General features: G+C 32.2%; 2 protein-coding genes across 4 annotated transcripts; one reads left to right on the top strand and one right to left on the bottom strand.

Moving 5' to 3' along the window:
- Positions 1–200: 200 nt before the first annotated feature.
- LOC122717893 (tudor domain-containing protein 3) lies at positions 201–3,615 on the bottom strand. Of its 2 annotated transcripts, none has more exons than XM_043942392.1 (11): positions 3,301–3,615; positions 3,112–3,196; positions 2,835–3,034; positions 2,592–2,739; positions 2,299–2,532; positions 2,093–2,226; positions 1,769–2,014; positions 1,052–1,688; positions 857–970; positions 690–789; positions 201–614 (listed from the first exon to the last, which is right to left on the bottom strand). In XM_043942392.1, the coding sequence occupies exons 1-11, from the start codon at positions 3,339–3,341 to the stop codon at positions 448–450; spliced, it is 2,106 nt and encodes a 701-aa protein (XP_043798327.1). In that variant the 5' UTR covers positions 3,342–3,615; the 3' UTR covers positions 201–447. The 2 variants fall into 2 exon arrangements, with proteins under 2 accessions (XP_043798327.1, XP_043798337.1); XM_043942402.1 differs by having other exon boundaries at positions 201–611.
- A 2,271-nt stretch (positions 3,616–5,886) lies between these two features.
- On the top strand, positions 5,887–13,551 carry LOC122717475 (CD151 antigen). Of its 2 annotated transcripts, none has more exons than XM_043941575.1 (7): positions 5,887–6,288; positions 10,733–10,829; positions 10,910–11,104; positions 11,199–11,369; positions 11,483–11,566; positions 12,274–12,414; positions 12,710–13,551. In XM_043941575.1, the coding sequence occupies exons 2-7, from the start codon at positions 10,752–10,754 to the stop codon at positions 12,755–12,757; spliced, it is 717 nt and encodes a 238-aa protein (XP_043797510.1). In that variant the 5' UTR covers positions 5,887–6,288; positions 10,733–10,751; the 3' UTR covers positions 12,758–13,551. The 2 variants fall into 2 exon arrangements, with proteins under 2 accessions (XP_043797510.1, XP_043797519.1); XM_043941584.1 differs by lacking the exon at positions 5,887–6,288 and adding an exon at positions 7,860–8,010.
- The last annotated feature ends 2,674 nt before the right edge of the window (positions 13,552–16,225 follow it).

Below are 16,225 nucleotides of genomic sequence, written 5' to 3'. Positions count from 1 at the left end.
ACAATTTTTACATTATGCATTTAAATTGTATTTTGTTTTAGCGAAATTGGACGAAATATTGAAATGCTGCACAATCTTTTGACATTAGAGCACATGATTATTCTCTATAATATAAATACTTTGATGTTTCTTATAATAAATATCTTACTTTTACATTTTTTATTATTAATTTCACTTTCACTGTGTAAGGAAATAATTCATACTATAATTGTACATTTATTACATTTTTCATTTATGAATTATTTGTGGCACAAAATTCGTTTACATCACGTTTTAATTGATTGACCTATGATATAAATTACCATACATGAAAAGTATGGAGTATTTTTTTCTCATAAGGTCAGTCTTTAAAAACAACACAACTACAGTTATTAAGTTCAGCATCATTCAGTACTTTTACTAAAAAAAAAAAAAAAAAAAAAGAAAAAAAAAATGACTGACAATACATTAAAGTATGGAATTATTTTGAGTATTTATAGGCATAGAATTCTGAGATCGTTGAGCCGGAGGTTGATAAATAGGTTGTGTGCTTCTTTGTTGATTACGTTTTTTATTGTAAACAGCTTTATTTCCAGGAACAACACCACTTCCGCCTCTTCGAAATTCCATACCTACTATGGAAATTATTATAAATAACTTGTATTTTCATATATTTCATATAAATAATCATAAAAAAATTATAAATTTACCACTTATATGATTTTGAGTTTGCTCGTATCGCATCTGTCTATTATTGAATCGTTGATCTGTTTGTTTTTGATCCATAACATAATCTTGAACAACTTGATTCTATAATAAAATATAATTTTTAAATATTATTTTTAAAATACTAAGAATATATGTATAAATTACATACATCGTCTGTTATAGGTAAGCAATCCACTTGAAGCACTTCTTCATAATTTTCAAATCCTTTAAATTGAACAACACATGTCCTGTCTGATACTCCAGTTACTTTCGCATTATAATACTATATTTTAGAAATATTAATCAAGATTAAACGTAAATATTATAGTACAAAGTTTTATTATAAACAATTGTATTATCTTACTCTATTATCTTCCCAATATTTAGCCAAACATTTGTCACCTACGCGCCAAACCCAAGTGCCAGTAAGAGAAACATGTGTATTTTGATTACTATTATACTGACTTCTTTGGCTGTTAGGTCCTAAAGTTCCTTTGCCACCAGAATTCTCATTTGGTTGAAATCTGTTCAGTTGGTTTTTGTAATTTTTATCAGTTGTGTTTGCAGGATAAGCTCTATGTGTTCCATCTTCTTGTGCTCGATTATGCCTACCGTAAGAAGCATCATAAATTTGTCTATTCCTGACATCAGTCTCATAGTGATTATAATTCCTGCCACTGAAGTGTTTTCCTTGTTGATCTTGTGGAGCTTTATAATAATTACTATTCATAATGTTCGTTCCTTCTGTACGTATTTGTACATTAGAATTTCGAGTATCATTTAATTGAGATTTTTGATAAGTTTTATGTAAAGAATCTTGTTGTGTATAACTATGATTATCTTGATTTCTTTGAAATCTCGGTGGTCGATTTTGTTGAGAATGATTTCCTCCATTATATTGTGAGTATTGAGTTGTAGGATTATTAAAATTTGATTTTTTACTATTTTTATTTTCTTCTAGTCTTGGAGGAATTTGATATCCACGATTTCCTTTTTGAGATCTACAAAAAAAGTTTTTATTTTAGTACATATTATAATTATAATTATAATTATAAAAAACTTTAGTAAGAATAAAATTTACCTTCCACTTTTCCCACTTTGTGATTCGTTATTTTTAAGTTCAATTTTTTCATAATTATTTTCTGTATTTTGAGTGTAATTATTTTGGGATAGATTGCTTGATTCCGTAGATTCAGATTGTAAAGGTAATTTATCTTCAAGAAAATCAAAAAGGGAGATTTTTCCGCTACTTGGTTTACCTTCTTCGGTTTTTTTATCGAATCGTTTATTTCGAGGTTCACGCGATTCTCGTGATTCTTTAAATGTACTGAAATAATAGAAATAAAATCGATAATCAAAAAGTCACATTAATTTAATATATTGAAATAAAAGAAAATAGATATACTTATGCTTATTATCTGCTTTCTGTAAACTTTTTAAAGCTTTATCAACATTATTTCGATTAACTTTTAAGGCATATTCTGCTTGATCTATAGAAAAGCCTTGATCTACAATTTTTTGTACACTATGATCTAAGAGCTGTAAAATAATTATATTAGAATAAAATTCTTTTAAATTTAAATAATATAATAGATAATTAATAGAATGTACTTGTTTATTTCCTCCTCCAAAAACTTTTTTACTGCCTTGTTTAGAAGCTTCTGCTATAGCATCTTTACGTTGAGCTTCAAATTCAGCATTCTCTTTACTAGATTTTTCTTTTTCTGCTAAAGCTTTAAAATTTTTGTCTTGTTCAGAGACTTTTATAATTTTTTTTCCAAATGGTATCCATGGTGGTGGACCACCTTCTTCTGCAGACCTCATTCTTATATGTAATGCTAATTTCTATTACAAAGAATATGTTTCTTAGTTCTATACATACTAGAATGAAATGATATACATACTTTGTTCAATTCCCATTTTTCTACAAGATTTGTTACTTTTCCTCCAAGTACTTGTGCTATATTTGAAGGTCTTAATAAAATAATTCCATGAGAAATTGGTAGATTTCCGCAACCAATTAATATTTTTGTACCAGGAGGTGTATTTAAACTATAAACATATAAATTCATAATATAAATTGCTTGTGAAAACTGGAATATAAGGATAATTATTATTTATATGTAATTAGTCAAATTTTGAGGTACCTTAAAAATGAAATATGTTCAATTTCTATAGCTTGAAAATTATTTTTACCATCTGTTAAAAAGAATTTTAATAAACGTGGAGCTGCACGAGACTCTTCATTATTTTTAGGAGCAGCTACATTACGTATTTTTTGTATTTGTAATACAATATTACCCTGAATTATATCTCCTTGACCACTACCAATCTCTCTTAAATCAAGCTATATAAATAAAAAAAATTAAAATATAAAAATATCATTTTTCTTTTAAAGAAAAAATTATAAAATGCTAATCTTACATCCAATAATCGTTTAATAATTTTTTGTATATCAATAACACTTCCAGAATCACTTGCACTATTGTAACCATGATCTGTAATATACCTAATTCAAACATTTATAAATATTTATATGTTCAAATTTAAAATAATATTTGTTTTTAAAAGACATTTATAAGTGTGACGAAATACATCTGTTTGTATACGCACCACCCCTTATCTTTTAATTTTTCCATAATATGCAACGTCATTTTGTTCTCGAACGAGATTTTTCAGAATGACCGTTTTGATTTGGCAATCTTTTTGGATAAAATTTTATGCACGTTACATGCGTACATTCAAGTTGTACATAAACATGTGTCAGCTGACGTGTAAACCAATAGAAAATAGATCATAAAAGTATCAACAATTTCAAAATCGAAATCAGCTGTTTTTATAGATATTTAAAATCGTTTATTATGCGCTACAATGTCACTTTGCCTGTCCAAATAACGAACAAAAGGAACCGCGCCTATTAAACCTTGAATTCTTTGCCACCATCTTGACGATTTGGTGTACTGTGATTTTAAGATCGATATATCGCTACTGTGTATGTAATAGACTAGATATCGATATATCGTTCATTATTTGAATACAATAATATTACAAGTATATTTTAAAAAAATAAATTATTTTGTAACATTTTATTTTATTAGATACGATATTTTATTACATTCTTAAATCCTTAATATATATCAAAGGATTGTGAATATTCGTTTACTTATATTTTATTTATAGATTGATAAATAAAAGTAATACATTAATTTTATTTATTTATCTATAAAAAATATCAAACATTAAAGTAATTTATAAGTTTTAAATCACAATATAATAGCATATTATGGGATAAAATAATTAATTTTTATATCATAAAATAATTATATTTAAATAGAATAGAATGAAAATTATAACATTTGTATATATAAAAATCTTAAAAGAAATTTATTAAAAAAAGTCAAGTATTAAGATAAATATATAATATTGGTTAATGTATCATTATTTACAAAAATTATATATGAATTATGTAGAATTATGTAGAATATAAATATAAAAAAAAATAGATTCAACCGTATATTATTTCAGTGATATAAACTTTAAATAATCTAATAAATAATTTAACATATTAGATTGTGATTTATTTTCTATTAATGTATATTGTAATATTAAATAATAATCAATAATCTAAATATTTATTCAAAATTTTATTTTATTTTATATAAATTTGTAAAATATGTTATGTGATTTGTAAATTATGACTAGTGAATTTTATTATTTAAGTTTATTATCACTTACAACCCTTATGGTAGCAAAAAATAAGAAAGGTCTCAACTGCTGATCGGTTCAATTTGAGTTGATGATTATTACTCGGGTGGAGCCATCGTTTGAACAAACGATGAAATTAGATCAGGCAAGAACTAACTTTGGAGATGACAAAATGCTATAGATGAAGAATATGTCCTACCCATATTGCCAATAATTTTGCAAGAATAGGATCTATACAACCATAATTGTCATAAATTATTCATTCAATTTTTTTATAACAAATATTGACTAAAGATAAATTATTCTTTATAAGTTTATTTAAAGTTAAATCATTCTAAATCATTCCATTTTTTTAAATCCATCAAAAATGTAACGATTATATATAAAAATGATTATATATAAAAATTCTTTTAAAAATATTTTATATTTTAATTATATTGCACAAACACGAAAAATATTACTTTTGCATTATTAAATCATGTTTATTAAGTAAAAAATAATTAGAATGTTAAAATGCATCAAACTAAATATAAATATAATTTCTTGCGAAATGAATTTATCATTAATAATCTTTGTAATATATCAAATTAATTATTCGTGTTACTTAAAATTCCAAATATAAGTCATTATTTGTAATATTACATTCTACACTAATTGGTATATTTCATGAAATTTCTAAGAAAAAAAAATATGTATATATATATTTCATTATCACGAAAAGAGATATAAATATTCATTCGGAATTCTAATAGATTATAATAGACGGTTCATAATATTATTCAGAAATTTCATATACATAATGACCTTTCTTCTATTAAAGGAGAAGAATTCATTAATTAAATCTAGTAATTCTAAGAATTCAATTGTTATATTGTGTTATTCGATCGTGTATCGTGCATTCATGTTTATTTGTTTGTTGTATCAACTTAGGAATGATACACGACTATTAAATAAGTTTAAATAAATTGGACCTAGATTACATTGACGTATATGGTAATAATCATACATACTAATAACTGGTGACACAAAAATTTATTGAATCTTGTTTCTTGTGATTAATACAGGTTTCTGTAAATATACATATATATATATATATATATATATATATATATATATATATATATATATATGTATGTGTAGCATTCCGACATCATACTCCATCTGGCACGATGTGATATAAAAATATAGGATCTATCTCATTGCATATACATATATCTGCCACGCAACGGTCAAAGACGTAGTCGTACCCTACTTTCGGTAGCTCTGCCCCTCTCTTTGAAGCATGGATTCTCCGAGCATCGAATCGCACGATACACGCAGCATATGTAGAGACAAGGATTTGCGTTGAGTATGTCAGGTATGACACAAGGACACTATAAACGATAGCTCATGGTGGAAAAGAGAGATTTAACTAACACAGAAGAGGAATGGAATAAGAAAAGAGAGAAAGAGAGCAAGAAGAAGAGAGAAACGAAGAAAGAAATAATATGAAAGAGAGAGGGAAATAATCAGGGAGACTGAGCAACACGGGGAAGGAGAGAGAAAGAGAGGGAGAAACAGAAGGGAGCAAGAGAGAAGTCTTGTCGGTTTTACCATTTCAGTTTCACTCAGACCCGGCCTGAAATCGCGCGTGTCCACGCCGATACTCGAGCCGTAACTTCGTGCCTGAACTAAAAGCGATAATTATCCAAGTTATCGAGTGATTATTATTAGTAAATTATTTAAGAAAATTGTGAAACTAATGATTTTTGCATTTTACTGTTGTCAAAATAATATTATTTGATCGTGCTACGTGAAACGGTGTCACGTTTCATTGGTGAAAGAAATTGTTTATTTTTCGTTTGCTGCAAATATCGGTGACAACGAAGGAAAAAGACTAACATACGGTAAAATCAAGTGAGTAATGTTCTTTGATTATCTTTCCCAATGTTAATTGTCAATTATGATCAATTATATGTGATTTTAAGCTTTACCGAGATAAAATTGTATTTGATTGTCAATCTTATTTTTAATTATGAATAATCAATTATTATTTGTGATATTTTTCTTAATTTCAATCACAATATATATTTAATTATTCGTCATAAATTTATTTTATCACAGCTTTTATTTTATGATGAAAAATAAAATATAGTAATTACAATGTTTCATATAAATGATAAATGTGAATCTATCAGAAAATTCAATTTCATCTTATCTAGCCAGTTGATGGTAATATTCAGATTAATTCATATTCACAAACACGAATTCTAAAAAATTATAGTGATGTTGCAAGTAGTGATAGTTTGAATTACGATTATGATTGCGTTTCGCCATATCGCACGAGCAATTTCGATTTCGAATGATCGATCGTGATGAACGATGTTTTCTCGCAATGGCGCATGCGCGGTACATACGTTTATAAATTTATACGATAATAATCATAATAAAATAATTATATTACATAATTATATTAATTGAAATACATTATTACAGTATTATATATTAAATAAATTCATCTCAAATCAATTATGACAGTCAGGAATTTTCCAGTATCCATATTGTTACAAAGCATGGCATTGTTGCGATCGTTTGCTTTATGCGTCGTTGCAAGGTAAGCCAAGGAAAGAGCGCGTAATTGTAGACGCGAGAGCATCGTGAATGCGAGTTCTGCTTATCGTAGAAATACTCTGTAGACTGTGTAAAACCTGTTGACCTCGGTTACAACATAACTTTCGACCAACTGATCGAAAGGAAGCCTTCCTTTAATTTTTTTTCGATCCTATTAACTTTTTTTTTCTTTTCAAGTTCGATAGTATATGTGACGTATTGTGATGTATTTCGATATCGCGTGTAACTATTCGATTCTGTATAATATGTATACAAATGTCTGATTTAATCTTTATTGGCAATGTGCCAAATCTTTGAACGCTGACTCATTTCTTAGTAAATAACTAACCGAAAGCTACAAATTAATTCGTAATATTGTGACGCATGAATTCAGTATAAGAAACACGTTTTTAATTGTTGATTTAATCTTCGGTTTTATTCGCTAAAATACGCTCAACGTTTTACCAACATTTTACATTCTTAAGATTCTTCATTGTCGCTTCATGTTTTCCACATAAATCAACAAATGTTTGTTTCGCCACTGTTTCCGAAGAAAAATGATAAATAACGACTCCAGAGTGAAACGCATTGCTGATCACTTAACATAATAGTTTTAATAGATTAAAATTTCGCACGATTCCTCGATTAAAATTTAAAAAAAAAAAAAAAAACTAATTACAATGTGAAGAGGATGTTTTAACTATTACCATGAAATTATTAGTAATTATTCTACATCAATTATTAGAATAAAAAAATTTTTTATTTCTTCTATTATGAATATTTAAATAAATTAGCATCGATTTATACATTGTTATATCATAAAAAAAAAACATTCTATTTTTTGATGACGAGGGCGATGAGACTCGGACGAAATGTGATCAATACGCATTGAAGTCGTTCAAACGGTTGCAATTACGACGCGGAAAGGAAACTACACGTCGTCCTAATTAAGTTAGTATCGCCCGGTTACTCGTCCAGGATGAGGAAGGAAGCATTTCGATGACGTCATATACTCTTTAGTTGCTTTAGGTATTATTTTTATGTTTTATATTGCTCGTGGATTACTTAATGCGAAGGGAGACGGAACTTTCTCTTTCGGATAACGTGTCTTTGAGGCAGTATGTCGATGCGTGACCGAGCCTACTACTCTCGAGAAGTAGTAGCTTTATAGCTTGTTGCAAAACCGGTGTTGTCCTTCCAGCTCACGATATCGTAGCACTACATGGTGTCGTTACATAACACTTACGCGTTTAAGTTGATTCTTAATTGTTGTTCATCGAATCACGTCCTGTTGTGTCAAGTTCAAGTAAATTATTGTCGTGATTGATCATGGATTATTGGATCTAAGCTATAAAAGAAATACGAAGTTAAAATTTTAAGTTACAGATCAAGTTACGTGGCATATTACGAAGTAAAACAAAGTAGGTTTGCCCATGGTGACTGGTAAAATATAAAATCTATAAAAAATATCGATAAATGCGAGCCTAATTATATATGTATAGTATACACGCGATATTACGTGATTTTTTTTCATGATGATAAACATGTATTAAGATATAAGTTTAATTAAATAAACAAGCGTGTACTTATCTAGTTACCAGTTAATAGCACGAAAATATAATATAACGTAACTTCCAAGATTCACTTTTATTATCTTCAATGAACAATGATCGAAACGCTATTGACAATTGTCAAAGCTTTCGTGCGATTCTATCAGGACAATCTCTTGAATCGAGTTTTGAAGAGAATATTATTTGTTGATCCTCTGAATAACCTTCTTTCGTATAATATCGGAATGAATAGCTTCTATGATGAATGATATAGGTACCAGCATTCTCAATCAGCATTAGCTATTACATCATCATTATAAAATGCGCGGTATTTGACTGTAATAGCCGATGGAAATAACTAATTAAAAATTGAGAGAAAAAAAAAACAAGAAAAATAATACAATTTCATAATGGATAAAATGAATAAAATGCTTTAAAAGCACCAACGTCATTGTTTCCTTGAAACACGATAAGAATCGCTATAAAGAATATATGTAATTAGTGAAAATTTAAATATTCCTGCGCACGCATGTGCCCAGGAAGATGTGGATTTACGTGTAAATAATGTTCTTCTTTTTCCTTACATCGCCTTTGATATTGTTCGAGTTTTCTTCATTTAGGTCAAATCCGTTGAAGGAAATTGCGCGAGATTACGTGTAATAATTGAATAATTCTCGTGATCAGCTAAGAATTCACTTCCTCAAGATTCAAGATTGCGTGCCTTTGAAATGCCACGATAAAAATCATAAACAGAAAAAAAAAATATCACAGGGGATATAATGAGAATTTGAAAGATTAATCCTATCTTAACGATTCTATCTTCTCTTAAGTGCTTATCACGAGTATATTAAATTCCCTCCTTCTCTCTCTATCTTTTTCTCTTTAATGCATTTTCGAGTATATAAAGCAGAATCTAAATTAGCTTCGTATATAATTTCCATATCGATATACACGATAAAGAATAATAGAATATTAATCACCGACTTGAAATGACCTATTTCTCTTGGCCTCAAGAGAAGTTACCGATATACCCTCATCTGAACGAAGGTCATCATTCATAGCGGTTAGCAGGTGCGAAGAGAACTCGACCGATATTCCATCGTCGAGACTTTTTCGAAAGGTTGAAACATTGAGGAGAGCTCAATGCTCACGACATACAAAATCGATCGTGTGATCTCTTACGTCACGTGAAATAAATTCATGAGTTAGTTATGAGAATAATGGCGGGCGTGATATAGTACCATGTTGATTTAGTACTATATGATTTCCTTAACAATAGAAGGGAATATTAGTCATTGTATCAACGTATGATCTTGAAAAACATGACGCATTTAACTGTGGGGGAGGAATTTGCGCGGTTTATTTAGAAATTAGTTGTATCTAGATTATTTTTTCTGAATGATTCATTCGATAATTTTACATAAATGAATAGGAGTATGATGGAGTAAAGTTTTTTTTTTTCGTTTTGAAATTTGAAATTACGTATTACATACGATACAAGCAAATATTTCGTTATAAAGTGTTGAAACAAAAATATTTAAAAATCAGTTATATTCAGATTCGCTGAAAAAATCATAATATTGCATTTGCGAATGTAGCAAATATATATTCGAAATGTTAGATTATATCGATTTCGAATACAATTTTACCTTTACACATACTTTTCAAGTATACATAGTGGCATAATTACGGTCAATGACAAAAATGTGGGTCGACGGAAGGGAAAAGTTGAGGACGAGTTTTATGAAATTATAAAAAATATTTCTAAGATACTGCCGTGACATCAGTGTGGAAATAATTACTAAATCGACTAGCCAACGTCTGATCAGACGTCTTCGAGAATTATAATGACTAAGATTACGCGATTGTTCCTTATACAGATATAGAATCACTGTTGCACTTGCAAAATAACATTCCGAGGCTTTCCAAGTATCACCACCTTGATGAATGCTTTGCATATTTTCAAAACGTTTATCTAATCATTGATTCACAGTGTCAAATGTATAGTTTTGCAATTATATCCCAAACGGATCGCATTCGAAATTACACGTAAATTAGTCGGTAAAAGTAATTTACACGTCGATAATTTACGATTTCTACGTCTCTTCTTTGTGTTTATTTTAAAACTTTACATTCACAGTCTGAGTATTTAAATTGATATTTATTTATTTATTTTTTTTTTTTTTTTTGATCGATTGCAGAATCGAAGAATAAGGAAAAATGGGATACGGCACGGAAATGGATGGCTGCGGTCGTTGTATGAAATATTCCTTGTTTTTTATGAACTTGGTAATTTTCGTAAGTATTTGAAATAATTAAATTATGGTTAAAAAATCTTTCTAATTAGAGATGATAATAATGTGCAAATAACTTTTTAGATCGGTGGAGTGGCGATAATTGGATTAGCAACGTGGGCTCTGTTGGACAAAGTACCATGGATAGGCGAACTAGTAGGAAACGATTTGTTAACAGGTGCTATTTACGTTCTATTGGTCGCTGGGATCATCGTTGCTCTAACATCGTTCTTCGGTTGCTTAGGTGCATCTCGAGAAGTTAAATGCATGCTTCTCACGGTAAATTTGATTATACCATGCTCCTACGCTTTTTTAACAAACAAAACTTTATTGATTGAATTATGTAACGCGTAATCAAAAAAATTGATTTCAGTACTTCATCATCGTGTTCCTTCTGTTCGTAACCATATTAATTGGCGGAGTACTCGCGTACGTGTTCCGTGAAAAACTAATGAACACGCTTGAAAGGGAAATGTCGAGTTCGATGAGACTTTACGATAGTCGTAAAGCAGTTAGAGAGGCCTGGGACATGACACAGTCGAAGGTAAGCGCGAGATAAGAAATACTCTTGACTCGCGACAAATTTTGAGTATCATGAAAGATATTCATCTGATTTAAGACTAATATATCTTTTCCTTTGCTCTCATAATTTTTTAGCTCCATTGCTGTGGTGTAAATGGTTGGAGAGATTGGGGACTCACTATACCGCAGAGTTGCTGTCGCGAGATTCAACCTGGACAGGTAAAGATTAATTTTCTTAACGAGCTCGTTCTCGGAGTCGTCGGCGAATCCGTGCATATGTAATTGCAGTAATTAGTGATTTACGTGGGATACTCATCGCACACGAGCCATCGTTATACGAGTCTAGCGTTATTACCTTGATGAGATTCAATGATATTTCAAGAATCAAGGAAGAAAAAAAATGAATCTGTCTGGCGCTCGAATATAATTGCTTTCAATTTGCGTCTATTTGCATAATTCATGAGCGAATGGTTTACAAACAACGGTGTTCACGCTCTTTGTCGCGTAAATCATGTATTCTTCGCTAAAAAAAAAAAAGGGAAAATCAGAGAAAAACAATTTTTTATATTCATTTTTATTTAAATCATATTCGAAAAACAATGGAGAATACCAACAGTCGATTCGGTAGATACCTACCATTGTATCGACCAACGATAAAAATTCATCGACTTCGAATCTCAATACCTTATATTTGCAATTCGAAATGGATCGTTAGGAAAGCCCGATTCAAACGATTCTCTACGGAATTTCGAAACATCGGCCACGACTTATCGATTATATTCAGAAATGCAATAACCATTCCATTGGTAATCTGTTAATCGGACCTCGAGTCTGCAGCTTTGCCTCTCACGCTTTCACATCGATTTCGATCGACTTTCTCAAACCGAATTGTTTCTCATGGTGACCCGATCGATCTTATGTTGCAGCGATTCAACTGCAACGCTGGACCAGACACAGTGAACCCCTCGAATGCCTATCTCGTCGGTTGCATCAATGGAACACAGATTTACTTGCAAAAGCATGCGACAATCATGGGTGGCGCTGGTATTGCAGTCGCGTGTTTGATGGTAAGAGTTTCGCCGTTTTCATTTGCATTTTAATGCAATTTTGACGCAAGTGAAAATCCATTAACAAATGCGTTTCCATTCAGTTCTGCCAATTCGCGAAGAGAAACGCTTTTCCTTTCTTCTTACTTTCGAATGTTGCGATAATTATGATTATGAACGTAACATCGATCTAATTACATTCGATGTTCGAGAACACCCGTCCTTTTCATTTTACATCTTTCTTGGTAAAAATTAGATATATGGTTATTTTTTTTTTATAATTTCTAATATTATTATTTTTAATGTTTCTTCATAGTTTTTCGGCATGATTTTCTCGTGCATTCTCTTCAAGTTGATAGAATGACAAGAGAGTAGTGTGCTTTAAAAGACAACTTCATTCTTCGTGTCTAAACTAACGAAGAGGAAGAAGTGGATGTCAGCCGTCCTCGACCAACTCATGAATTCATAATCAATGTCATCGTCATTGAGTGCATCTAAGCTGAAGTAAGCTGAGAATCAAAATGCATCTTCACGCGCATCTTTCCAATGTACAGTTCTCATTTTTTCTTCTTTTCTTCTTTTTTTTCTTCTTTTGTTACATTTAGTATTACACTCGATGTACCTTTATTTCCAATTTTGTAAATTTTTAAGAATAATGCGTTGAGTATTTCGATATATTTAATACATAGTGTATTGTATGGTATATATATATATATAATTTATATGGTAATACACTATGTACCTTATACGCGTAATAAATATAAAATCTATATACAAATATTCGTATGAGTTTATATTTCGATTATTTCATTGTTATTTTTAAAGGAAATTGTGAATTATTTTGTTGATTTCTAAATCGATCGATGATTGTACACACTGGTACTTTTATTGGAATAACAAGAAATTCGATGAATTTCGCGTCGGATAATCGCGTGTCTTTCCTGAACGGATATTCAATCGTGTTTTTAAATTCGATTAGAGGAACGTGCATGCGTCAGAATGTTTTCTCCTTGGAAATCCTATTCAAACGTCCCCTTTCGCATTCCCCATATCCTGTCTATCCAATAGCACGCATGAAATGGTTTATAGGGATTTGTCACCAACTTCTGGTTGGTCGAACGAATGTCGAAAAAAAATAAATACACTTAAAAATCGAAATGGATTTTTAAATATCCTTAAAATAAAGCAATTTTATCTCTTCGTGTCAAAACACTTCATTCTCGTTAATTCAAGTTAATTTAAATAATTTGAAAGAAAACCTTTGTTAAAGATCAATTTGCGAATTTTCATCAAAATATAAAAACACGATGGGCCAATTTGTAGGAGAGCGATGCAAGCTGCGCGTCGATATTCCAGACGGTCATTCGACGTACAACGGAGACAAGAAATTTTTGTCCAACACGTTTCGATGTTTCTCCCCTTTCGTTCAAAGAACGTATAATTTTTTGTCGATAATTTAAATCGAGTTGCAATACACGAAAATCGAATAAGTATCTCGATGAGTTTGTTCAAATCGAGGAGTCGAGTGACAGTAGTATACGCACAAGACTTGCAAAATAGAATTAAAATGGTAAACTAAACGGCTCGTCCAACCATTGTCCGGACGCTCTAATCGAAGTTTAACGTTTGAAAGTCTGCGTGTTCAATAACGGCTGCCTTCCGCTATATGTTTGCCCACAGCTTATTCACCCCTTTATTGTCAGGCTGCAAGCCTCCTTGCATTAAAGCACGACGGGTTCCCGTAATCCAGGCGTCTCGCCAAAATAAACCTTCGTCGCATTCTATCAGCCTTGCTTTTTATCTTCCGTTTAATTATCGAACGACGGTACAGTCTACGACAAAAGAGGTCCGCGATGAAAATACACACGATTTATGAAAATACGTATCGTATCCAGGCATTTTTCGACGTTTCTATATTTTATCCGCCAACCGATTTTACTCGGCGAAGAAATATCCGTTTTCCGTTGCGTTTTAAAATATTCACCAGAGCACGTGTGCGGATAGTTTCTGCCAAATTTCCCATGGCCCCAGGGCAAACCGTACAGACGGAGGAAAAATTTTCACGGATTGGAGACAAGGTACAATCCTGTGGAAAATTTCTTCTACGGTTTCAATGTCTATCGCATTCGATCAAATTTCCATTATTTATTGTCCAATTGTCCGTTTCTATATATATATCTCGCGATTCTAATTATTCGTAATAAAATTTTCCACTTGTGTATATCATCGTACTCACGTCGTCACGTCCTTCCTTCCCTTTAGGTTTACTCACCCGGCCAGTGTGAGTGCGTCACCGACCCTTTGCGCCAAAGCGTGACTGGCTGCCATTCCGAAGGCGTTCCAACGACCCGTATGTGCGTCCCGTATACTTTTCCATTTAACCATCCTCCTTATTTTATACCTTCTCTCACTTCCTACGTATCGATCTTTCCAATCTGTTGCATCGATTGGACATGTTGTGGTCAACAGATAAATTATTTTTTTCCTTCTTGTTTTTTTTACGAGAAAGAAAAAAGGAATATCCTTTCTCGAATATCGTTTACCCTCCAACTGGGGTAAACCCCTGGTAGCTAATGACTCATCGCCCAAAATCGAACAAACGAAAGAACCTGGAGCTATCCAGATTCATACCACCCTTTCCCCTCTCCTTCCACATATATTCAACCGTAGATTGAAACTTCTTCCGCCCGATTACTGGCGCGAACAATTCGCGTGCAATCTTCAGAATCGCCCGCTTAACCGCACCTCCAAAAATCCAAAAAGAAAAGAAAAGGGGGGGAAAAAAGGAGAAGAAACTCCCCGTCAGTTTCTCGGTTCGTTTCTTCTTTTCTATCCCTAATTCAAACTCGACTCTCACCAGCCGATTTTCCATCCTCCTCCTTTCCATTATTCCATCGGCCCTCGAGCTAGATGCTCGTCGCGGGCCACACACGGCGCGATTAGTTTTCACGCCGTTTTGCCATTCTGGATACGCATTCTGGAAAATGCTGTAACCGTGTCGTAATCCCACGCGCGCGTGCGTGCACGTCACACGTACGTTCGTAACCCGTTCCCCGCGCCGAATAACCCATGTGTACGAGTCATTCTCGCGCGTTCACCACAAAGGGTCCTCGGACAATGACGAATGAAAGGCAACGCACTACCGGAGCTATAATACTCACTCGTACTCGTGCTCCTATCCCTGCGAACGGTAGCAATGCGCGTGTGTGCGTGTGCGCCGCGTGCACACTTCCCTCCATTCTTTTCTCGCGTTTCTCGCGCCTTGTCCCACGTCGGGACAATTGAAAATCGTCGAGGAGAACGATTGGAATCGGTCGACTAATGCGGCTCGTCTGCGCCTCCCGATCTATGCCAACGTTCGTTGCGAAAAGCGCGAGAATAAGTCTTCTCCCTCCTCAATCAAGTGGTGAATCGAATCGTATTCGCCACTTTTCAACGGGCCACGGTAAAGTTTGCGAAGTTTTAGTTGAATCTCCAAAGATTCTTGTTACGAAGTTGCTTATTAGTTTTTTCTTTTTTTTTTTTTTTCTTTATGGAAACGGGAACGTTGAAAGAGTTTCAACGATATAATCGAATCGAATAGGAAAGAAACGTTATTTAGAAAATAGGAAATGGAGGAAACTTGATTTTATATATCGGACAGGTTCCGAAATCGATTCGAAACACGTTTGATTGATTCGACGCGGCTATCTTTGCATGTCTGAGTGGGTTAAAAATTGGATTTCCTGCAGCGTGTTCCCTCGTTTCTTTTTCGTTCCTTCTTTTTCTCTTTATTGACATACTTTCCGGCCTGCTGACTCGTGGTGGTCCCTCGTCGGGAGACGAGACGAGA

The sequence above is a fragment of the Apis laboriosa genome, unplaced genomic scaffold, assembly GCF_014066325.1.
Source record: "Apis laboriosa isolate Shangri-la unplaced genomic scaffold, ASM1406632v1 scaffold11_cov152, whole genome shotgun sequence".
In the NCBI taxonomy this organism is placed as follows: Eukaryota; Metazoa; Arthropoda; class Insecta; order Hymenoptera; family Apidae; genus Apis; species Apis laboriosa.
This window is presented reverse-complemented; position numbering and strand designations above follow the sequence as displayed.

Coding starts and splice junctions, on each gene's coding strand:
- LOC122717893 (XM_043942392.1), bottom strand. CDS start 3,341: ATGACGTTGCATATTATGGAAAAATTAAAAGATAAGGGGTG. Junction 3,035..3,111: donor TTATTAAACGATTATTGGAT/GTAAGATTAGCA, acceptor TTATTTATATAG/CTTGATTTAAGAGAGATTGG. Junction 2,015..2,092: donor AAAGCAGATAATAAGCATAA/GTATATCTATTT, acceptor CTATTATTTCAG/TACATTTAAAGAATCACGAG.
- LOC122717475 (XM_043941575.1), top strand. CDS start 10,752: ATGGGATACGGCACGGAAATGGATGGCTGCGGTCGTTGTATGAAATAT. Junction 11,105..11,198: donor TTAAATGCATGCTTCTCACG/GTAAATTTGATT, acceptor AATTGATTTCAG/TACTTCATCATCGTGTTCCT. Junction 11,567..12,273: donor GCGAGATTCAACCTGGACAG/GTAAAGATTAAT, acceptor CTTATGTTGCAG/CGATTCAACTGCAACGCTGG.